Genomic DNA, 22,174 nt, shown 5'->3' with positions numbered 1-22,174 from the left:
TAGAATATTATTAGGTGGGGGAAAAGGTAAAAACTTTTTTTCATATTTCCAATTTACTGGATGCTTTCAGAAGCCTTGTAAATCTGATTTAATTGGAAGTAGATGCTAATAGTCATATATAAAAGAAACCGAATAGTGAAACCAAATGTATAAGGATTTAAGTAGAAAGATGACTATTCAAATTTCCTGGCTCCATTCTATGAGGGACTTTAAATAGATAGAATAAGAAAGTTTCCCCTTTGTATTTGAAGTACTTTCAGACTGTGCTTTGGTGGTTTTAAGATGCTACTTTCTTTCTCTTTGGCTGTTTTCTAGGGACAGCAAAGGCTATGAGAAATGGCACACTGGTCACAGAATTTATCCTTCTAGGCTTTCCAGACATCCACGGACTGCAGGTTCCCCTCTTCATAGTGATCTTCCTTATCTACATTTTAACCATTTTTGGAAATGGACTTATCATTGTTATTGTCTGGGCAGAGTCAAGACTACAAACCCCTATGTACTTCTTCCTTAGCAATCTGTCCTTCTTGGAGATTTGGTATACCACCACTGTCATCCCCAAGCTGCTAGAAACTTTTGTGGTTCAAAGGACAATCATCTGTGTCCCCTGCTGCCTGCTACAATCCTTTTTCCATTTCTTTTTGGGCACAACAGAGTTTTTCATTCTCACAGTCATGTCCTTTGATCGTTACCTGGCCATCTGCAAGCCCCTCCATCACTCTACTCTCATGACCAGCTCCCTCTGCCTCCAGTTAGCCCTCGGTTCTTGGATGATAGGATTCACCATTGTCTTCTGTCAGACAATTCTAATTTTTCAGTTACCTTTCTGTGGCAACAACATCATCAACCACTTCTACTTTGATGTTGGCCCCATCCTGAAAATGGCCTGCGCAGATACCAGCCTCCTAGAGTTTTTGGGTCTCCTGGCAACTAGCCTGATCATACCAGGGTCACTTGTTTTCACCGTAGTTTCTTATATCTATATTGTGTCCACTGTCCTGAAGATCCCCTTAGCCACTGGGCGCCAGAAGGCATTCTCTACTTGTGCTTCTCACCTAACTGTTGTTTCTCTGCTGTATGGGGCAGTTCTGTTCATGTACCTGAGACCCACAGCACACTCCTCATTCAAGATAAACAAGGTGGTATCTGTGCTCAACACTATCCTCACCCCACTTCTGAATCCCTTTATTTATACTATTAGAAACAATGAGGTGAAAGGAGCCCTATGGAAGGCACTGGCATGCCAAAAAGCCAGTTACCATGGGTGAGATATGCTATGTAATAAAGTGACTTAAATCAGAGTGAAAAGGAGCAAACCCCAAGTTTTTAAGAATTTACAACTCAATGTTGTATAGTGCAGTCATATAGGACAATGGAGTAAAATGACCAATCTATTCTTTGAGAATGTGTTGACTATGAAAAGAAAGAGGGGTCTGGTTTGAATGGAAGAAAAAGCCTAATACTGCATTGGAAAAATATTCCCTTCCCCTTAGATGGCTGGGGTACAACTTGAGAGCTATGAAAGCTTCCCCTGATAAGTTTTGATGGTGGTTCAAAGGCATATGAAATGAACTAGCTCTCTATCCTTAAATTAATGAACCCTTTAGGGGCCCAAGGTTTTATATAAGCCAAAGTCTAAGGTGTACTGTGAGTAGCCCATGGTTAGTCACTCTAAGATGATACCTACCACTGGCTGCATCCTTAGCAAATACCCAGTTACCCTAGCCTCACACTAGGCAGGTGCTTTCACAGAATCAGCATTTTAAGAAACCCATCAGTAGTGAATCAGAACCTCTTGTTACTTTATTGTAATTAGTATTCTTTACTATTATCTTATTACTTAGCATTATTATAATTAGTATTATAACATTATTTATATAATATGTACAAAACTTTGTATTATTTACTATTATCTAATATTATATCTTCCCATTTTAGCATCAAAGAACATAGGATCATTGATTTAGAGCTAGAAGAAAACTTAGATATCACCTAGTATAATTACTTTATTTAATAGATGAGAAAACTGAGGCCCAGAGAAGTGAAATGACTTGATCCGCATCACACCATCAGAAAATGGAAAAATTAGGACTGAAATTCAGGTTATCCAACTCCAACTCTAACGAGTGCTCTTTCTACTGAGCTCAATCCACATATTACTCCTATACACACTATTAGCAGGATTCACTCTGTTAACTGCATCTTCCCCGGATTTGTAAAAGAATTCCTTTCTTTCCATCCCTCACATTGACTTATCTGATAGCACCTAGCATATTAACTTGAAAAACATGCACTTGATAAGTATTTGCAGAATTAATGGGCTGACCAAGGCCAGGCCCCATAGCCTGAGGAAATTGGAATAGGTAATGTTTGCTAAATCACTTTAAAAAATCTTAAAGTGGGGGAATGCAGGTTGGTTGTTTCCCCCAAATATACCTCTCAGCTGATACAGGGTACATTTCTTAAAGTGGTCAAAGGCCTAACCATCAGAGGAAGTCCTTAAGTGTTCCAGTGGCACTGAAAGAGAAAGACAGCCAAAGGAAGCAGATACGGACAGAGATACATTCAGTGAGACAAAAAGAGAGGTTCAAAGAAAGACATACTTTTGGCAAAGAGAGTTTTGTGCAGTGGGGCAAGTCAGAAGGAGGGGACAAGAGTAAGAGATACAGAACCAGCGAGAAACAAAGAACAGAGAAAGTGATGAATAAAGAGACAGAGGGGCACAAAGAGAGTCAGGGATAGAGACATAGAGAGACCTAACAACAAATAGATATAAAGATAAATGAGTAAGGGAGACAGAATCAAAGAAGCACAAAAAAGGATACTCACATACATGGAGGAGAATGACAGAGAAGGAAGGGGCAGAGAAGAGGCACAAGAAATAGAGACACAGGGTGAGGACAGAGAGAAGAGCGGCATAAAAAGAGGCTCTTGAAGGGTAAAAGAGAGACAAAAAAATTGAGTGAGTTGGGGGGTAGAGGGGAGAGACAGAGAAAGAAACAAAGACAGAGAAAGAGAGACAGGCAGAGTGAGAGACTGATCAGAGTCAGGGATACAGGGACAGAGCAAAAGAGGCAGAGACAGAGGCACACAAAGTTAGAGGGACAGAAGCAGGCACAGTGAGGCAGTCCTTAGCCCAGGGACAGAGGCAAGGAAAGAGATAGAAAGGGTCACAGAGCGGCAAAGACAGACACACAGAAAGACAGAAGAAGAGACACAGAGACAGGGAGACAGAGCAAAGAACAAAGACAGGCAAAGAGTCAGAGGCTACAGAGGCGCAGAGACAGGGAGAAAGAGACCGGGAGACAGAGGACGAGATCGAGAGACACCACTGAAAGAGACACAGTTGTAGTCGCAGAGGGTCGGGGAGAGACGACGAGGCACACAGAGACAGACAAGAAGGAAAGGGGAGGAGGAGGCCAGGGACAAGCAGAGACAGCCAGGGCAACAAAACAGGTAAGCAGAAAGGGGAGGAAGGACAGTGGGACGGAGCAGAACGGTCAGTAATGATGGACAGGCTTTTGAGGCGGGAGCCAGATGGGGGGGGGTGGCTAGAGCAGGCTAAGCTGGTACGCGAGGTGTATTTCCGGTTCGCCAACCTCGGGGCCTCATCTCAAGGGAGGGCACCAGAGAGGCAAGGCTTAGCCTCCTATAGCCTAGACAGGCTCCAGGCAAGGTTTGGGGGCGGGGCCACCCGCGTCTTCCGGTTCCGGGCGCTGTGGCCCCACGTGTTCGGGACCTGTTTGGCCCCGCACTGCCCAGATCCGGCACGGCCGCTTGGCTCTGGGGTGGGTGGGGGAGAGCCTGGGGAGGAGCCGCCGGAGCTGCCGGAGCCGTGAGTGCAGGCATGGTGGGGTGGGGGTGGGGGTCCGGGGCTGGACCGAGGCGAGACGAGCTGGGCTGAACTAGACGGGGCAGAAAGGAGGGGGAGGGGCAGAGGAGCAGAGACCCGCCCCTGCCTCGCCTCCCTCCCCCCTCGTCGTCCAAGAGCCCGGCAGGGGGACGAAGGGGAGAGGGAAAGGGGGTCTGTTGGGGCGGGTCTCTGGGCCAGATCTAGAACAACTGGGCAGCAGATGACGTTGTGACCCCGGCCTGCGGCTGCCCGGTTCAGCCTCCGCAGCCCCCGCCCCTCCCAAATCTCCTCACCCCAGCGGCCAGGGGCTTCCCCTGTAAGACCGCTGTCTCCCGGCCCCCCGACTCTGGGAGATGGGGTGGCATCTGAAGCGCCCCCCTTCCCTCTCCCGGCGCTCCTTCCATCGGGCGGGGAGTGGAGGTGGCTTTTCCTGTTCTCTTGTCCCGCAGCGCTCCCCGTAGCCGAACCTGCCTCCCCCCCTCTTCCAGGGCTTGCCTCTGCCTTGCCCCACCCCCAGTGCCCACTCCTGCCTTGCCCCTACTCCATCCCCCGACCACCCTCCTGCACCTTACTCCAGCCGGCCCAGCTGCTCCTTCTCCCTCACCCTACCCTGTGCTAGGAACCTGGTCACTTGGGAGGGAGTGGGAAGTGCTTTGAGTTTTTGTCCGTAGGAGGAAAACCCGTTGTCAGTTCCGTAGGCTTGGGCCTTCTGGGCACCTTTGCAGTTGCACTCTCTCTGACTGGGCATTGGGTTGGTTCTGTGCCCTGGCCACACAGCCCCGTAGAATCAGCTCTCCTCTCGTTTTTACTGACAGTCCACGTCAGTCTTGTCCAAATGACTGGAGCCCGGGGGAGCAGTTCCCCATCCCACCCCCCAAGCGCTATGAAGTAGAGCCTCTACCCAGAACTCGGTGCGGGGGAAGAGGGGGTTGTTTTCTTTTGACCACCTGGCAGGGTGGCTCAGGTCAGTCTTGACACTCAGTCCAGTAAAGAAGACCCTTGGAATTCTTCCTTCCCCAGCTCTCCTCACTCCCCATTTCGAGCTGATCCCTGGGTCTTAAACCACAGAGTACCTGGTAGAGAGTGTGACAGCCACTCCCAGGGCCTGCAGCTGCTGATCTTGGGTAATTTTCTGGAATCTTAAATTTCTTGGAATCATGAGTGTGTGTTTGTATGGGAGGTGGGGGTGGGGCTGTGAATTTTCTGTCTGTTGGAATTCATAGCTTTTCCATCTTCTCTTACCAGCTCTTGCCCTCACAGGATAATTGTGACATTCTAGGGTATGACTGTGTTTATTGCAGTGAGGGAATCTTGGGATACAAACTATATTCAGATAGAGTAAGTTACCGCTCTCCAGTGACAGATTATTCATTTAACTTGGCATGGATTTAAAACATTAAATAGTGTCTGATTCTCTGTTGTCACTCCTTTTCTGGTTAGTAAATCTTTTGTAACCCTGACCTCTGGGGCCACTGCCCTTGCTTATTAGTTCACCTTTCACCCCCCTGCCATAAATTAAGCTCTATTTCAGTCTCAGTTCCCTAGGTTCCTGGAGAAGTAGGATTATTTTCTGACTAGACCCACAGTTCAGCCATAGTATTGTGGAAAGAGAGCTGGGACTGGCCATCAGTAGACCTCAGTATTATGCTCTACTCTGCCAGCAACTTGTTTCGTGCCTTTGGATAGGTCACTTAGCCTCTCTGAACCTGTTGCCTTGTTTATAAAATGAAGGGATTGGACTAGCTGGTGTTTAAAGTCTTATATGCACAGTGTCATAGATTTTGAGCTACCTTTCTTAGAAATCCACCCTTTTCAGTCTTAAGCTCTAAAAGTCCATGCTTCTTTCTCCACAAAAACTTCTGACTTCTTCCCTAAGTTCTGAGCATTTAGCAGGTTATTCAGTTCCCATGAGCTGAGCATTTCTTGATTGCATCTTAGGTTCCCTCTACCCACCCCACTCCAGGTTCACTCTTCTTTGAACCCACAGTATTTCTTTAAAAATCCTGCTCTCAAAACTAGTTTTACCTCCCTTTCTGCATTGGACCTGTGTAGCTTGGAGATATCAGCCTCCCACCAGAAATCTCCACATCTTTCTGGTTGCTTTTGGCAAAATATTTGCCAATACAGCTTCATTTAACCATTAAGCACATCCTGTCATGGAGTTTCATAATATTCTTTTACCTATAACACTTGCATATCCTTTATCAAAGCATGTTGGCCTGATGGTATTTGAGCTCCTATCCTTCTATAATAATTTAGGAGTAGGAAGTTCTTCAGTACAGAAAATGTCATTGTCAGAGCTCCCCTAATCAACCCAGACCTTAAAGAGGAAGTGTCTCCCTAGTCAAGTGCAGTGGTGTCATAAGATGTGGCTGGTGCCAACTGTCTCCCCTACTCCATTGGCTGGGTCAAAGGGAGCTATGGAATCTCTATAGCTCCCATTTAGGATTTGCTTTTTCTAGGTAGAGCCGGGTAGCACAGTGGATATCATGTGCCACACCAGGAGTCAAGACCTGAGTTCAGATGTGACTTCAGACACTAGCCTGGGTAACCCTAGGCGAGTCACTTAACTTACGTTTACATCAGTTTCCTCATCTGTAAAATGCTGCCTCTTCCATTAGTCTTTCTTGTTATCCTGCAAAAGAAGATCCCTGGACCCAGATACTGTCTCCTCAGCTGCTCAGGTCATCAGAGATGAAGTGCCTGCTCCCCAGCACCTCTTCCATTTGGCTACTTTTCTCCATCCAAAAATCTTCTACTTTGGTTTAGGCCCTTAGGACCTCACCTGGACTCCTTCCTAATTGGTCTTTTTGCCTCTGGCCTCCCCTCTCCAGTAACATCCTCCACACAGCTGCAAAATTGCTGTTTCTAAAACACATCATCTTATTCCTCGACTTAGAACTCAACAGTGGTTCTCTGTTTCTTGTAAGGTGGAATATAGACTTTATTTTTTTGCATTAAGTCCCCCTGAAGTATATCTCCTATCTTCATTTCTGCATCTCTTCTCTGTGCGGGTGATCTGCTACAATGTACTCCTTCACTTCTACCTAGCTTGCTTTACAGTGTAACTCAGGTGCCACCTACAGTAAGTCCTTTCCTTTTTTTTTCCTGCAAACCCAATTGTTAAAATTCAGTGTTTAAAATTGTTTTTATGTAATCTTTGTATGTACTTGTGTATCTGTCCCGTCCTACAGCAGGATGTAAGCTCCTTGAGAGCAGGGTCATTTGGTTTTTATCTTTATGTCCCCCAGGACCTAGCACATTGCTTTGCATGTGGTAGGCACTTAAATGTTTGTTGAATTGAATTCTGAGACCTTACACTAGGCTTTGAGGGAGGCATGATGAATGAGCTACTGTTCTTACTCTCTAGAAGCTTTGATCTTGTAGGGAAGATAGGAAAGATAAAAATAGCAATAATACACATTAGGATGCAGGACAGGTGCAAAGCACCATCCATGTGGTTGCAGCCCAGGGCCCATGATAGAAATAACATAAGGTTATTTTTCCTTCAGACTCCAGTGTATTATGGAGTAGGGACTGTAAAATCAGTCTTCAGACTCACTAGATTTCATTCTTAGCATGTTAGTGTCACCCCTGAGAAGAATCCTAGCACAGAGCTGAGAAAACATAGGGTCCAAAATAGATTGAGGTGAGTGACTATATGAATTCCAAAGACAAAATAAATACGAGTCAGTAACGTAGTAGCCATTCCAGAAATGACAATAAAAGTTTCATGACAATTGCAACCACAAGCATCTTAATAGACACTAGGTTTTTAGACCTTAATAAGATAGGTTGGATAGAGACATATGTCAGGTCCTGCACTTCAGTTTTAAAAAAAATCATCAGTAAAAGTATTCAAAAGAAACTTGTCTAGATAGTAGTTATTATTTAAAAAAAACCTGGAGATGGTATTGACTTAGGCTACCTTAAAAGAAGTGTGTCCAAAACAAAGTGATGATCCTGTTGTGTTCAGCCATTTTTGGTCCTTTTCAGGAATGTTGCATTCCATTCTAGGGACCATGTTTTACAAGTATCTTTGATGAATAGATATGTCAGCCAAGTAGAGGGCACCACAAACTATCGTCAGCCCTTTTCTTGGCTTCAGCTGACCTTGAAGGCCTTGGATTTAACCTGAGTAGGCCATGGAAGACACTATCAGGCCAGAAAAGTATCGTGTATGGGCCTGACTTCAGACTGAACATCTCACCTGGGAATTATCCTAACTACGTTCAGAGAAGTCCGTCTACAGGTTGGCTACAGATTAGTGGGGTTTTCTGCCACAGCATTTCTCAGTAATCAACTATTAAGTTCCAGAGAAGTTATGATTTGTAAAGGGTTCTTACCAACAAAACTGGACTTATTAAGTGCAAACATTACTTTCCCCTGATAAACATGGCCTCCGTGAAATACTGTGCTATTCTTCCTGTTCTTTATTATGTCAGTTGATCCCAAAACTGGATATCTTCTCTTCTGGTTTTAAGTGATTCTTTCACCCATACTCTGTACTTGTACCCCACGGGGAGCAGATGAGTTTAACCATCTGTGAAGTCAAGATTGGTCATTGTATTGATATGAGTTCTAACTCTTGTAGGGACAGTCTTTTAGGCTTTTTTTTTGTTTACATTATTGTGGACTTTGTATTATTATCTTGGTTCTGCCTATGTTATTACACAAGTTCCTATAACTCTTCCATTAGTTCATATTTGTTGTTTCCTGTGGCCACTGGGCCTGGAGTGAGAAAGACTTGAGTTCAAATGTGACCTCAGACACTTACTAGCTGTGTGACCTTGGGCAAGTCACTTAACCTTTTTTTGCCTTAGTCTGCTAGAGAAGGAAATGTCAGACCACTCCAGAATCTTTACCCCAGGGACAGTATTGGTGTGCTTTGGGTTCATAGGGTCACAGAATCAGGCATACTTGAACAACAGTTTTGTACTATACCACAGCCATTCCAAAATCTGCAGTTATAACTCCTTCTTTTAGATTTTTCTTACCACAAAAAGATGTTATAAATATTTTGGAATTTATGATCCTTCTTTCTGTCTTTGACTTCCTTGTGGTATATGATGAGTAGTGAGACCAATTCATATCTCTACTAAAGGGTATTCTTGTTTCTGTGTAGCTACAACCCCTCCAACAGGGACTATTTCAGTCTTTTTTGCTAATTTGATGGATATAAGGTAAAATTTCAGCATTATTTTTAATTGCATTTCTTATATTGCTTGGAATTTTTTCTCACGGTTGTCAATAATCTGCACTTCTTTTGAAAGTCATTTGTTCATATACTTTGGTTATGTATCAGAATTGCTTTTGTGTACATATATATGTATATACATACATATATGTATGCATATATGTAATTTACATCAATTTCCTATGTATCTTGGATATCAGAACTTTTAACAGAGATACTTGATATGAAAATTTTTCCCAGTTGACATTTTTCTAGTTTCCTTATTTGTGCATGCAAAAGCATTTTAATCTTATATAATCAAAATTGTTTTATTTTTTGTGGTATCTGCCACACTTCTTTGGTTATGAATTTTCCTCAAAACCTTAATTCTAAAAGGTGCCTTTTCAGGCAGCTAAATGGTGTACTGCTTAGTGCACTGGAGAGTCTAGAAGACTTAGACACTAGCCTGTGACTCTGGGCAAGTCACTTAACCTTTTTCTGCCTCAATTTCTTCTATAAAATGATGATAATAATGGCACCTACCTTCCAGAGTTGTTGGGAAGATAAAATGAGCTATTATTTGTAAAGTGCTTTGCAAATCTTAAGGTGCTATATAAATAATAACTGTTATTATCCTGGATTTTTTTTATGACATGGACTTTTACATTATATCCATTGGGCAATTATTTGGGTTTCAGACTTGTTCATCAGACACCCAGGTTCATATTGGGCATTAAACAGTGAAGGTACAGTGGCTTTGTTTTTATTCCCATTCTCTTCCCAGCTAGTGTGGGCCTTCCTCCACTCATATATGTATTCATCGTCTCTGTCCTCCCAGGGCTGTGCTCCACCATGAAGTTTACTTGGTTCTCCTTGCATTTGCCAAATATTCTACATTCCTACAGAGGTTGGAATTGACATATTGTACATTTAGCCTGTGAATCATGGGAGTTAGTCCGAATAATCCTTGAGAAGTTTTTTTTATTATCGTGAAACCGGAGGAAGAACATGGGTAATCTGTGAGATACCCAGAGGAGGAGGACCAGAGTAGTTAGGGAACTCAAAACCATTTGATATAAAAATCATTCAAAGAAACTGGGGCTGTTTTAGATTGGGGAAGAGAAGACTTGGAGAGGATAGGATAGTTGCCTTTGAGTATTGGAAAGGCTGTACATGGAAGAGGGATTAGAATTGTTTTTGTTTAGTCACATAGATCAGAACTAGGAGCAGTGGTTAGAAAGAGGAAAATTGCATTTTGTCATAAGGAAAAACTTACTAACATTGAGGGTCATATAATATGGAGCTGGAAGGATTGTTTGGCCATCCCCTCACCATCATCTCCTACCTCTCCTCCTTTGTGGCAGTCTCAGATGATGAAGTAGTCTTTCTCCTTGCCAGCATCACTTCTGTTTGTCACATTGATCCCAGTCCTCTGGTTTCTTCCAAGACCCTGATCTTTTGATCATTCTCCCCAACTCTTCTCCCTCCTAACCCCAGTAGTTTTCAACCTTTCCTTATCCAGTGTCTTTCCCTGTTGACCCCAAGCATACTTAGATTCCTCCCCACCCACCCCATCCTTTACCTTAACTTGATCCTACCATTCCTTCAAGCAGTTATCTTATATGTCTTTCCTCTCTTTGACAACAAGCTCTTCACACTGGAAATACTAGATTTGGTTTCTGAAAACCTGAGATTGAATCTGAGCTCTGTCATTTATCATTCGTGTGCTCTTGAGCAGATCGTTTAACTTTTCTGGAGTTGTTTCCTCATCTGGAAAATGAGGATGAACTTCATGGCTAGTCCCTTTCAGTTCAAATTAGTGATGATCTGTGATCCTAGGAAAAGCTGTTCACACTCATTGCCTCTACTTTTTCAGCCCTTTGCGATTTGGTTTCCATCCCTACCACTCAACTGAAACTGTTCTCTTTGAGTTTGCCAAATCTTGTTTATTGCTAAGTCCAATGGCTTTTTTCTCAAGTCTTTATCCTCCTTGAGTTCTATAGTGTTTGACATTGTTGACCAACCCTGTTTTTCTGGATACTCTTTCTCACCCTGGGGTTTTGTGACATTTGTCATAGTTTTCTTCCTATGAATGAGTGAATTTTAAAAAAAAATCATTGAGCACTTAATTTGTCCAAGCACTGTGCTGAGCTCCAAAACTACAAGTACAAAACCAAAGCTTGCCCTTGCCTTGGGTAAGCCCCACATGTAAGGGCAGTGGTGGCCACAAAGGGGCACTTCAGACCAGAAAATGATAGGGATGATGAGTAGAGTAATAGCATAATAGATTAATAAACTTACGCAGGAGCAGAGTTAATTCAATCACGGCCCCCCCAACTGGAGAGGGATAGAGAGAAATAGATGTGTTTGAGGCCTTGTAGAAGTAGTAGATGGAGAAGAGTGAGGAAATTGAATCATAACCGAGGCTTTCCTGAGGTAGTGTTCTGGGAGAGGCTAATCACTAATCAGAAAAGTGGAGCCTGGTGGTGGAAGTTCCTCTGGTGTGGACAGCAAGGCAGTTGGCAAAGAGGCTAAGCTGTGGAGGAGATGATGGGAAAAGAAAGAGTTCCTTCTTGGTCTCTTTTGCAGGTTCATTACCCCATTCCCCACCTCCTATGTGATGGTATACCCTAGAGCTTGACTCTGGACCCTGAACTCTGAATGAGCTCACTTCCCATAGTTCAGCTCTTCATCTCTATGCACATCTACATATCCAGCCTTCTAATTTTCCTGAACTCTAGTCACATAGGGAGTTAATATTAAGTTCACTGTGTCCAAAACAGAATTCATCTTTGTTTCCTAACCCTAACTCTTCTTCCTAACCAATTTCTTCCAGTCACCCAAGTTCATGAATTAGGAGTTACCCCTGACTCTTCCATCTTTTTTCTACCTCTTCTTCCCCACCCACCCCCATCCAATCAGTTGCCAAGTCTTATTCCTGAAAGAGAAACTAAACTCTTGTATTCACTGATTATTGGGTGGTTTTTTTTGCCTTTTTACTGCTTCTGTTTATATTAGAATGGACACATAGGTCTCACTGAGTAGAAATGCTCGCTTTTATTTTCCCTACCTAGAACTTGTTTCTTTCTCTTCAATAAGACTCTGCCTTTAGGTGTCATCATCCTCTATAAAATGTTTTATCAGATTTAACTGACAAGGTAAAGAAAAACATTGTTTTTCATCCTTGAAGTCCCATAATTAATTTGAGATGCCAAGTTTGGCACCTCTCCTTGTTCTTTTCTCACCTTCTTTGTAGTCACACCACAACCACTTTAGTTCAGGACCTCCTCTCTCCCTTGGACTATTGCAGTAGCCTCCTGATCTAGTTTCCGGTCTCCATTCCACGCAGCTTTCAGATTTATATTTCTACAGCATGGGTCTGACCACGTCACCTCTAGGAAGCTGTAGTGGCTTCTGTAGCAAAGACTAGCTTCTGGGATACAAGGACAAAATGAAAAACAGTCCAGGTCACCAAGGAACCTACCTCTTAGCTAGGATTACTTAGAGTTTGCTGTTAGGCATTTAAAGTACTTCTGTGCGGGTTACATCTTTGTATTCCACTCTGTGCTGGGGGTACAAGGATAAAATGAAAAACAGTCCGTGCAGACTTCCTGTGTTTGGCATTTAAAGGCCTTCCTTCACAGTCTAGCCCCCTCCTTATTTCCAGGCTGGTTACACATTACTCCCACCTCCATGTGCTTTCTTTCCCCTGTGCACAGCATGCCATCTCCTTCCTCAGTGTCTTGCCCAAGTTGTGTCCCATGCCTGTAATACTGTCTCTTCTCACCTTCAGTACTTTAAGTACCTTCAATACTTTAAGGCTCAGTTCAAGTTCTGTATTTTTCAAGAGGTCATTCCTGATTTCCCCTCCTTTACCTGTTACTGACAATTTATTTTGCTCATATACTCTATGTATCTGTGAGCATGCAGAATGTAAGCTCTTTAAGAGCAGGAACTGTCTCACTCAGTGTTTTTATCCCCAGCACAATGCCTGGCACATAGTAAGTGCTTGATGCTTGTTGATTGAATGATGTATTTCAGCTCCTTCATTTTACAAGTGAGGAATGAGGAATTTTACAGATGAGGAATCATTCACGTGAAGAGTGACTTGAATACAATTACTTACCTGGCAGAGCCACGGTTTGAACCTAGGTTCTCAGATGCCAAATCCAGTCTTGTTTTTGTCTTAGCAGTTTCATGGAGCTGTGCAAAAGTGGAAGTTGCTGTCTGAGGGGGTCTGGAGATCATCAAGCAGAGAGAGGCTGGATGACCACTTCTCAGTGGTAGAAAGAGGGGGTTCCTGTTGAGGTGACCTCCGAGGAGGGAAGGAAAAGCCCTTCCAGTCCTGAGGTTCTAAGACTTACTTGGAAGTAGTCCTGTGCTGTTCAGAAAGAGCCAGCACCATCTTTTGAGTTTTTCAAGAATTGAATTTCTAGTCCAAATATTTACATTTCCATTTATCTAATTGTTTTCTCTTCCCTCAGGATTTTCTACCCCAGTCACAACCCCCAGCAATGTCAGCACACAAGAATTTTATGGCCAACTGTTCACAATCCCTCAGCCTCATTGTGACTTGGCCGCACAATCAGTCTTACTCTCTCTTTTTTTTTTTAATGCTTCCTTCTTAAACTTCTTCATGCTTTGCCTTTTGGTTTTTGTTTTGTTTTTTTGTCCTTGCAAACCTTTGATTGCTTGAACTAGCAAGGTTCTGTTCTTAATTTCTCCTCACCTCAAATGCCATCATGTTGAATCCAATAAAGAACAAATAAAACAGTAAAACAAAAATTGTATTGGATAAAAATATACTTTGAACCACAAAATGTTAGAGCTGGGGATGACCTTAGATCATCTGCTTCAGCTCATTCACTTGACAGATGAGGTCTGAAGAGATGTGACTTGCCCAACGTTTACACAGTGAGTTAGTGTCCAGAGAAAAAGCTCAAGGTCTGTGATTCTCTGTCCACACCACCTCTTACAGGTCAAGTTTAGTTTTGCAGGTTATGGTATGTACCCTACTAAAGGTCATGTATATTATTTATAAATAGATACATATATATATATTATTTTACGTGTATATTTTATTTCTATGTGTGTGTATATATATATAAATTAATATATATGTATACACACACTAACTAAACCTGTGATTTTATTGATATAGAAGATTCCCGGTTAGGAAACTTCTCACTACCAATAGACTTGCACTGTCTCCTAGGCTTTGGCTTCAGATTGCCTGGGGGCACTGAGGAATCAAATGAGTTGCCCCAGGACCTGTAGGTAGTATGTGTCAGAGGTGAGGCTTGAACTAGGCATTCCTGACCAAAGCCAGCTCTCTAACCACTAGTCAGTGTTGCTTGATATAAATGAATCAATTCCCTTAAGTTTACTGTTACATTTTGGCTTAGGACACAGATTCCTGAAGACTTTGTACCCGGGGCCACTCTGTGGGCTTGTCAGAAGAAGATACTTGTGTCCCCGGATCCCCATGGCATGGCAGATGGGAGTGGGGGTGGCACCAGTTCTGGTAGCCAAAGCCAGTGCAAGTTTAGAGACTGCTGGACTTTGTCTAGAGAACCTATTGCAAGGTCCTGTTCTGTGCTTGAGTGTTTTGTTTACTCTTACATAGTAAGCTCTCTGCACGGGAGTTTTGTCCTACATGTGGCACAAAGCAGACTGAGTTATTTACTACTTAGGTTTTCATGATGATATCGGAGGGCAAGAGCTGAAGAGAAAAGCTTTTCTGTCAAGATCTATATATGTGCAACCATCTCAGCCATGTCCTGTCTCCTTTAACACCCTCCCCCCCAAAAAATAAAATTTGAGTAAATGCCCATGGATATGTATTTTTTACATTCAGTAGGTAATATTCTTTATAAAGATCCTGTGATATAAGTTCTGGAAACTAGCTATTAAATTATTTCAGGGTAGAGATGCTTCTTACATTTAGGGAGAAGGAAAAAAAATAAGCATTTCTATAGTTCCTGTTATGTGCCAGGCACTATTCCAAGCACTTTTTAACAATATTATATCATTTTGTTTATCACCTGCTCTCCCTCAGAGGAACTGAGATTGGCACCTCCATGTAAATTGCATTACACCTTCAGCCAAGGATCATAGGGACTGGACTGGGGGCTCACGTCAGGAAAGGGCCTCTTCTCATCACCATTGCCTTCTTGTCTCCACAACACAGAATATTGAACAGAGTTTTTGTTTTTGTTTTGGATAGGCAATGGGGTTGAGTGACTTGGCCAGGGCCACAAAGCTAGTAAGTATTATGTGTCTGAGGCCAGATTTGAACTCAGGCCCTCCTAAGTCCGGGGCTGGTGCTCTACCCATTGCCCACCAACACCCATTGAACAAAATTATTTTTAAAAAATGTCTGGACCTGAGAGGGACATTAAAATCATCTGCACCTGTCTCCTACCCCAGTTATTTTACAGCGAGTCCCAGAGGAGCACAATTTTCTGTATCCTGTTCTAATGCTCTTGGCATCCTGCTCAGCTTCTCAGCATCTTGCTTGCCCTCTAGCCTCTAACTGTCCTTGTGCCTGACCACTGCCCACTCTTTTGCCTCTCCATCCCCATCCAACCTTAAAAGCTTCGCTTCTGACAGAGGAAAGATTCAAGTACCTTTAACTGGCAACAACTACAAAACAGGCTTTTGGCAAACCCTTATGCTTTCCATTTTCTAATAACTATCTTCTCTGATGAAGAAATATGTGGTTTTGTAATCACAAGGATGGATTTGAATCCTTGTTCTGCTCCTTATTAGCTGGGTCACCTTATTAGCAAGGTAGATCGCAATTATTCTGTATTTCAATCTCCATTTACAAAATGGGAATAAGACCTGTGTTGTCCACCTCACAGTAATGTTACAAAGATCAGATGAGGCAATGTGTGTAAATATCTTTGCAAACTATTAAGTGGTTATTATTACTTTACCGACCCCCTTCCAGATACTCCTCTTGCTGCCCTCTAGCTTCTCCCTAAATTGTTCTTTCCTGAAATATTATGTCTCTCCAGGACTACCAAGTTGAATTCAAGATAACCACAAGTATTTAAAATTTGGAAAAAATTTTCCAGAGGAATGTGACAGTGCCCTGTTTTATGTGCCCCCGACCCTTTCCAGGCACAGGAAATCTTTTGAATTCAATTACTTTGGAAAGCATTCCCTTTTTTTGTTGTTTAGTCCTTTTAGTTGTGTCCAACTCTTCATAACCTCATTTGGGGTTTTCTCAGCAAAGATATTAAAGTGGTTTGCCATTTCCTTCTCCAGCTCATTTATAGATGAGGAAAACAGGGCTAAATGACTTGTCTAGGGTCACCTAGCTAGTAACTGCCTGAGGCCAGATTTGAACTGAGGTCTTCCCGGCATCAGGCCTGGTACTGTACTACGCCACCTAGCTGCCCCTATGTTTAGTACCTAGTAAAAGCCACTTGTATCAATTGATCTCAAGAATCAAAATGATTTCCGAACAGATGATTAGCTCCCAGTCATCCCAGAGAGCAGAAAGTCATCTCAAAACTATTGGCTGTGAGCACTTAGTAAGAGTCCCATGGGTCACCTCTAACCTTTCCCTTTCTCCTGCTTCCCCCTTAACACACAGGCTTATGGAATGCATAGTTAAATAGCTATTAATAGGTTTGCTGATGTCATTTAATTTTTAAAGAATATTTCATGTTAATACAGATTTTCAGTAGGAAATGTGTTTTAAACAAATAGGTAAATACAACATACGTTTTGGACTACCTTTGAACAAGCTACCACTTAGTAGCCTTCACTTTCATGCACATTGTCATGGCTTATCCCCTCATGACCCCAGGTCTAAAAAGAACTGGATTTCTCACAAGAAAATTTAGTGTCTGTAATAGAGTACTAGAAGTTGAAGATTTCCTAGAGCTCAATGAAAATGGTCTGTGCTCAAACCAGGGCACAGGTCCTAGACCAGTATATTTCCACTTTTTTTTTTCACACTAACTTCTGGTACTTTATATCTCTTAGTGATGGAGTAACTCCTTGTTCAGTTACTTAAGCTTAGACAATCCTGTGTGTACCAGCACATCCTACCATTGAAGCCAGACGAAGGGCAATAAGGGGGTTTATGAAGATGAAATCTAGCTCTCGTCTAATTTCTAAGAACAAATGTTGAAGTGTGTTCTGCTGATCTCGTTTCCCACCTCACCCCTACCTCCCATAATGCAGCCAATTACTATTTTCCCTACTTCATTGAGGATACACCTCATCTCTTAACCTTTGACGTTTTCTATCTATGTTCTTTTCACTCTCCTCCCTTAATGATGTCATTGCAATTCCAGGCAAATTCTAAAATCTAAGCTCTTTGAGACATGAAGATTATTTCGTTTCTTATTTTCATATCCCCAACAGCTAACATAAAGTGCTTATAAGTATTTGTTTAGTTTTATGATTCCAAAAATAATCTAGCACCAATGCCCTGAATCTCAGTCCTACATCTCCAGCTGCCTACTGGACATTTCTGCATAGATGTCACACTAGAACATCAAACCCAACATGACCAAAGCTGAATTCATCATGATCTCCAAACTTTTCTTAATGGGCCCACCATTAATTCACCCAGTTTCAAAACCTAGAAGTTTTCTTCAAATTTTCCTACTTTCTTATCCACCATATCTTAATCATTTGCCAAATTCTATTGATTCTGTGCCCACATCTCTCCAATTTGTCCCCTCTTAACCTTAACTTAGGGCTTCAGTTTTTGCCTGTACTATTGTAGCAACCTTAATGTGTCTCTCTGCCTCCTCTCTCTTTCCAATCCATTCTCTACAAAGTTGCCAAAATAATTTTCCTAAGGCACAAGGCTGACAATATTACTACCTTCCTCAAAAGTCTTTGGTGCCTTCCTGTTGCTTCTAGAACAAAGTACAAATTCCTTGGAGCCCCTTTAAGGCTCTATGGCTGGCACCCTTTCCAGCCTTGTTTCAAGACTCTCCACGTTTATGCATTCTCCTTTCCTCCTAAACTGTACAAAGCTCTTCCCTGAATATTCTGTCTTACCCCTCCATGTTTCCACATGCTAGTTCCATATCTGTAATACACATCTAATTTCTGCTTTGCATATTCCTTATCTTTGTTAAAGGCTCATCTCTGGTGCCTCCTTCCTTTAGTTTTTTCAGATCCTTTCCCCTGGTTGGCTGTGTTAACCCCTTCCTCAGAAATCCCAACAGCACTTTGTCTGATCCCCTCCCCCTAGTCACTTCATAATTATGCTTTCCTGTATATATGTCATTGCATCACTGTTACCCCTAGAATATAAGTTTCTTAAGGACAGGAACTGTTTCATTTTTATCTCTACTACTAATATTAGTATACATTCTACCAGAACCTTTGATCCTGTTTTTTCCTTCCCTCAGGACTTTTATTAAGCCCATAACCACACTGACCCCCTCAATGCATCTTCAATCTCTCCCTTTCTACTGGCTCCTTCCAGTTTGCCTACAAATATTGTCACATTTCTCCCAATCAAAAGAGAGAGAGTTTGTGTGTGAAAGCCTACCTTCTCTTGATGTTTGTACCCAGTTCAGCTACTACTACCCCATACATAGCTCTTCATTTTCACCATTAAGCATTTTGAAAAAGCAGTTAATAGTGATCCCTCCGCTACTCTCAACTTCTAACAGTTGAGTTTCTATCAGCATTCTGACATAATCATCAAATCCAGTGACTTTTTCAATTTTTACCCTCTTTTCTTTCTGGATCTTTTGACATAATTACTCACGTTTATATAACATATTACTACCAATCTTCTCCTTCTAGTAGTGGATAGCCTTCCCTTGACTTCAGGAACACTACTTTCTCCTGGTTCTTCTATTTTCTCTTATTTTTTTTTCTGTCTCTTTTGTCTTCTTCCAGAGCCCTTAATGTAGGCATCTATCTGACACTGACCCTTTTCTATTTAGGATAGGAGATCTTAACTTTTTGTGTGTGTCATGGACCCCTTTGACAGTCTGATGACTCTGATGTTTTAGATGCATCAAATAAATAAGATTACAAAAAAAAAACCTAATTGTATGGTAACATAATTATCAAAGTATTGTTAAAACAAAAAATAGTTCGTGGATCCCAGAACCCTGAATAGGGTGTCTCATTTTCTTCCATGGCTTCAAGTGTGACCACTAAGCAAATGATACTCATGATTATGTCCAGCCCTTATCACTCTTCTGATCTCCAGACCTGAATTTCCCAGTACGTACAGAACATCCCCACGTGGATTCAGTTTGATTCCGCCAAGTATTTCTTAAGTACCTGCTGTTGAAGCTTCATGGTGCAGTGCATGGAAGAACAATGGATTTGGAGGCAGAGAATCTGAGCTCAAATTGTGGTTCTGCAAGTATTTTAACCCCTGTGTCTTTGAGCAAGTCATAGTACTTTGTAGAGGTTGTGGCATTTCAACTGAATCTTGTAGGGAGGTAGGGATTCCAAGAAGCAAAGATGAAGAGGGAAAGCACTTCAAACCTATGCAAAGTACGGAGACCAGAGAGAGAAGGGTTGTATGAGGAGCCACAAATAAACAATTGTCTGCAACACAAGTGTGCATGAGGAGGGGCAGCTAGGTACTGGAATGGATAGAGCTCTGGCCTTGGAGTCAAGAGGACCAGAGTTCAAATGCGGCCTCATACACTTGACACTAGCTGTGTGACCCTGGGCAAGTCACTTAACCCTGATCGCCTCACCCTCCACCCCAAAAAAAAAGTATATGAGAGAAACTGACATGAAACCAGATGGGTGGGACTCAGGTCAGGTGGGGCTTTAAGTTTGTACCTGATGGAATATGGGGAATGTAAGAGAGTCAGATGACTCTTAGGGTACAGACTTGGGTTCTAAACAGGTTAGTGATCATCACCACAGAAATAGGGAACTTAGAGAGGTGGGCTTCTGAAAAAAGATAACAGGTTCTGTTTTGGACATGTTGAGTTTGAGATGCCGTTTAGATATCTAGTTAGAGATGTCCAACAAACATTCAGTCCTGACGAGGACTAGAACATGGGAGAAACATGAACTGGAGGTGTAGATTTGTAAGTCAACTACAGTGATGGTAGTCGAGTCTATGTGAGTCCTGAGGAAATTCCCAAGAGAAAGTTTAGAGAAGAGAACATGCCTTAGAACAAGCCCTGGAGTATATACACTCAAGCATAAGGAATGCGACCTAGTTGATGGTTCAGTGAATGTGAAGTCAGAAAGGTAGGAGGAAGAGATCTAGAAGAATAGTGTCATAGATTCAGGGAGGAGAGTATGTACTGGAGGAGGTGGTAGTGAACAGTCAGGTAGACTGAGAACAAGCAGATTTGGCTATTGAGAGGTCTTTCGTAAGCTTGAAGAAAACAGTTTCAGTAAAGTGTTGAGATTGGAAGCCATATTGTAGGGGTTTGAAAACAGAATGAAGTGCAAGGAAGTAAGAGAAACAAGTAGCAACATTTATTATCTAGGAATTTGGCTGTGAAGGGGAGGAGAGATGGGTAGCTAGGTTATACACTAGGCCTAAATATAGATAGCCTACCAACTATTTGACCCTAGCAGGTCATGTGACCTCTGTTTGCTTCAGTTTCCTCATTTGCAAAATGGTGATGATAATAACAGCCCCTACCTCCCAGGGTTATTGTGAGGATGAAGTGAGGTGTTTGTAAAGTGCTTAGCATAGTGACTAGTACATAGTGGTAGACACTATATGAATGTTGGCTCTTATTAGATAAAGGACCATAACTTGAGGGGGATTGTAAAGTCACTTTTTAAGCATTGGGAAATCTGAGCATATTTGTAGGCTTTGGGAAAGTAGCCAGTGGATCAAGAGATTGAAAATTAGAAAGGGAATTATCAAAGACTTGTATCCAGAGGAGAGTATATACTGTACTACAAATTCAAAATTGAAATTTAGTTCCATTTGGTTATTTCTGCCTGTTCCTCTCTCTTACCTGATATCTAGTAAGTTACCAAGTCTTATCAGTTCCACTTCTGCAGTATCTCTTGCATCTCTTCTTTCCCTACTTCCAATTACAGGTCCTTATTCCCTCTGATGTGAATTATTGCAATCGCCTGTCACTAAGTCTTTCTGCCTCCATTCTGCCCTCCCCTCCCCCATACTTTTTTCGCACCACTGCCAGAATGAATCTTCTTATACCTATAGCTGGTCTTGTCAGCCCCCTGCTCAAAAGTCTTTTTTAGAGGCTTCCTATTGCCTACTTAGAAGCCTAGCATTCGAAGTCCTCCAGAGTCAGAGCCTACCTTATTTTTTTAACATTACTGGAATTACACCTTCTGTACAACATTTTTGCTTCAATCAAACTGTGTTACTCTCTATCAATTCTCCTGTCTTGTCCCACTGAATATATCCTACCCCTATATCTATACTCCCTATGACTGTAGTCACCTCTTCCATGAAATCTTCATTATGATGATTTTCTAATCCAGTCCAGTAAACATTTATCAATCACATGCAAGCCACAGTGCTAGATCATCAGGTTAAAAAAAATTTAAAAGTCTGTGTCCTCAAGTCACTTGTCTTCTACCTTCTACAGCAAAACAGTGTTTGCTTTTTATCTAATAGTATTTTTATAACACTTGAGTTTATGAAACACTTTACATGTATTACCTCATTCAGTCTTCACAACAGCCCTGTGCATTTATTGTATAACATGGTGTACAGTTACCTATATTTTATCTTATCTTTTAAACCAGGAGTTCTTAACTTTCTTTATGTGTCTTGGGCTCCTTTGGCAGCCTGGTGAAATCTAGGGACCTCTTCTCACAATAATGTTTTTTTAAATGCATAAAATAGGATCACACATTCAACCAATTATGTTGAAATATAGTTCACAACATATTTTTAAAGACAAGTGAATAGGCCTTATTAAGAATCCCCATATTAAGGTAAGCCTGATGAAGGCAGCGTTGTAGATCTACATCTTGGACTGCTCCTGTACACCTTCACAACTCTTCCTCCGTCACCACCTGTCTTCTATGGCAGGCACTTAATCAATTCCTTCCTGTTACAAGTAATGGAAGCCCCTTTTGCCTTGCTTCCAAAACCCATTCATAATCTTGGCCCTATACTACTTATTCAATTTTATCTCCTAATACTCTCCAACCGAGAATCCTAGTGTTAGAGTTAAAAG

At 42.0% G+C, this 22,174-nt stretch overlaps 2 protein-coding genes across 3 annotated transcripts in view; both read left to right on the top strand.

Annotated features, from left to right (window-relative positions):
- The first annotated feature begins 329 nt into the window (after positions 1–329).
- On the top strand, positions 330–1,268 carry OR6X1 (olfactory receptor family 6 subfamily X member 1). The gene has a single exon (XM_020984699.2). It carries the CDS (start codon positions 330–332, stop codon positions 1,266–1,268), a length of 939 nt encoding a protein of 312 aa, XP_020840358.1.
- Positions 1,269–3,726: 2,458 nt separating this feature from the next.
- ZNF202 (zinc finger protein 202) overlaps positions 3,727–22,174 on the top strand; it is a 33,986-nt gene continuing 15,538 nt past the window's right edge. The window contains exon 1 of one of the 2 annotated variants that reach the window (XM_020984890.2): positions 3,727–3,835. The gene's annotated coding sequence lies outside the window, so the exon portion shown is untranslated. The remainder of the gene's footprint in view (positions 3,836–22,174) is intronic. The other variant, XM_020984893.2, reaches the window with a different exon arrangement.

This window comes from Phascolarctos cinereus, unplaced genomic scaffold (assembly GCF_003287225.1).
Source record: "Phascolarctos cinereus isolate Bilbo 61053 unplaced genomic scaffold, phaCin_HiC Scaffold_726;HRSCAF=1367, whole genome shotgun sequence".
NCBI classification, from domain to species: domain Eukaryota; kingdom Metazoa; phylum Chordata; class Mammalia; order Diprotodontia; family Phascolarctidae; genus Phascolarctos; species Phascolarctos cinereus.
Note: the sequence above shows the minus strand (reverse complement) of the source record. Positions and strands in the feature narration are given on the sequence as shown.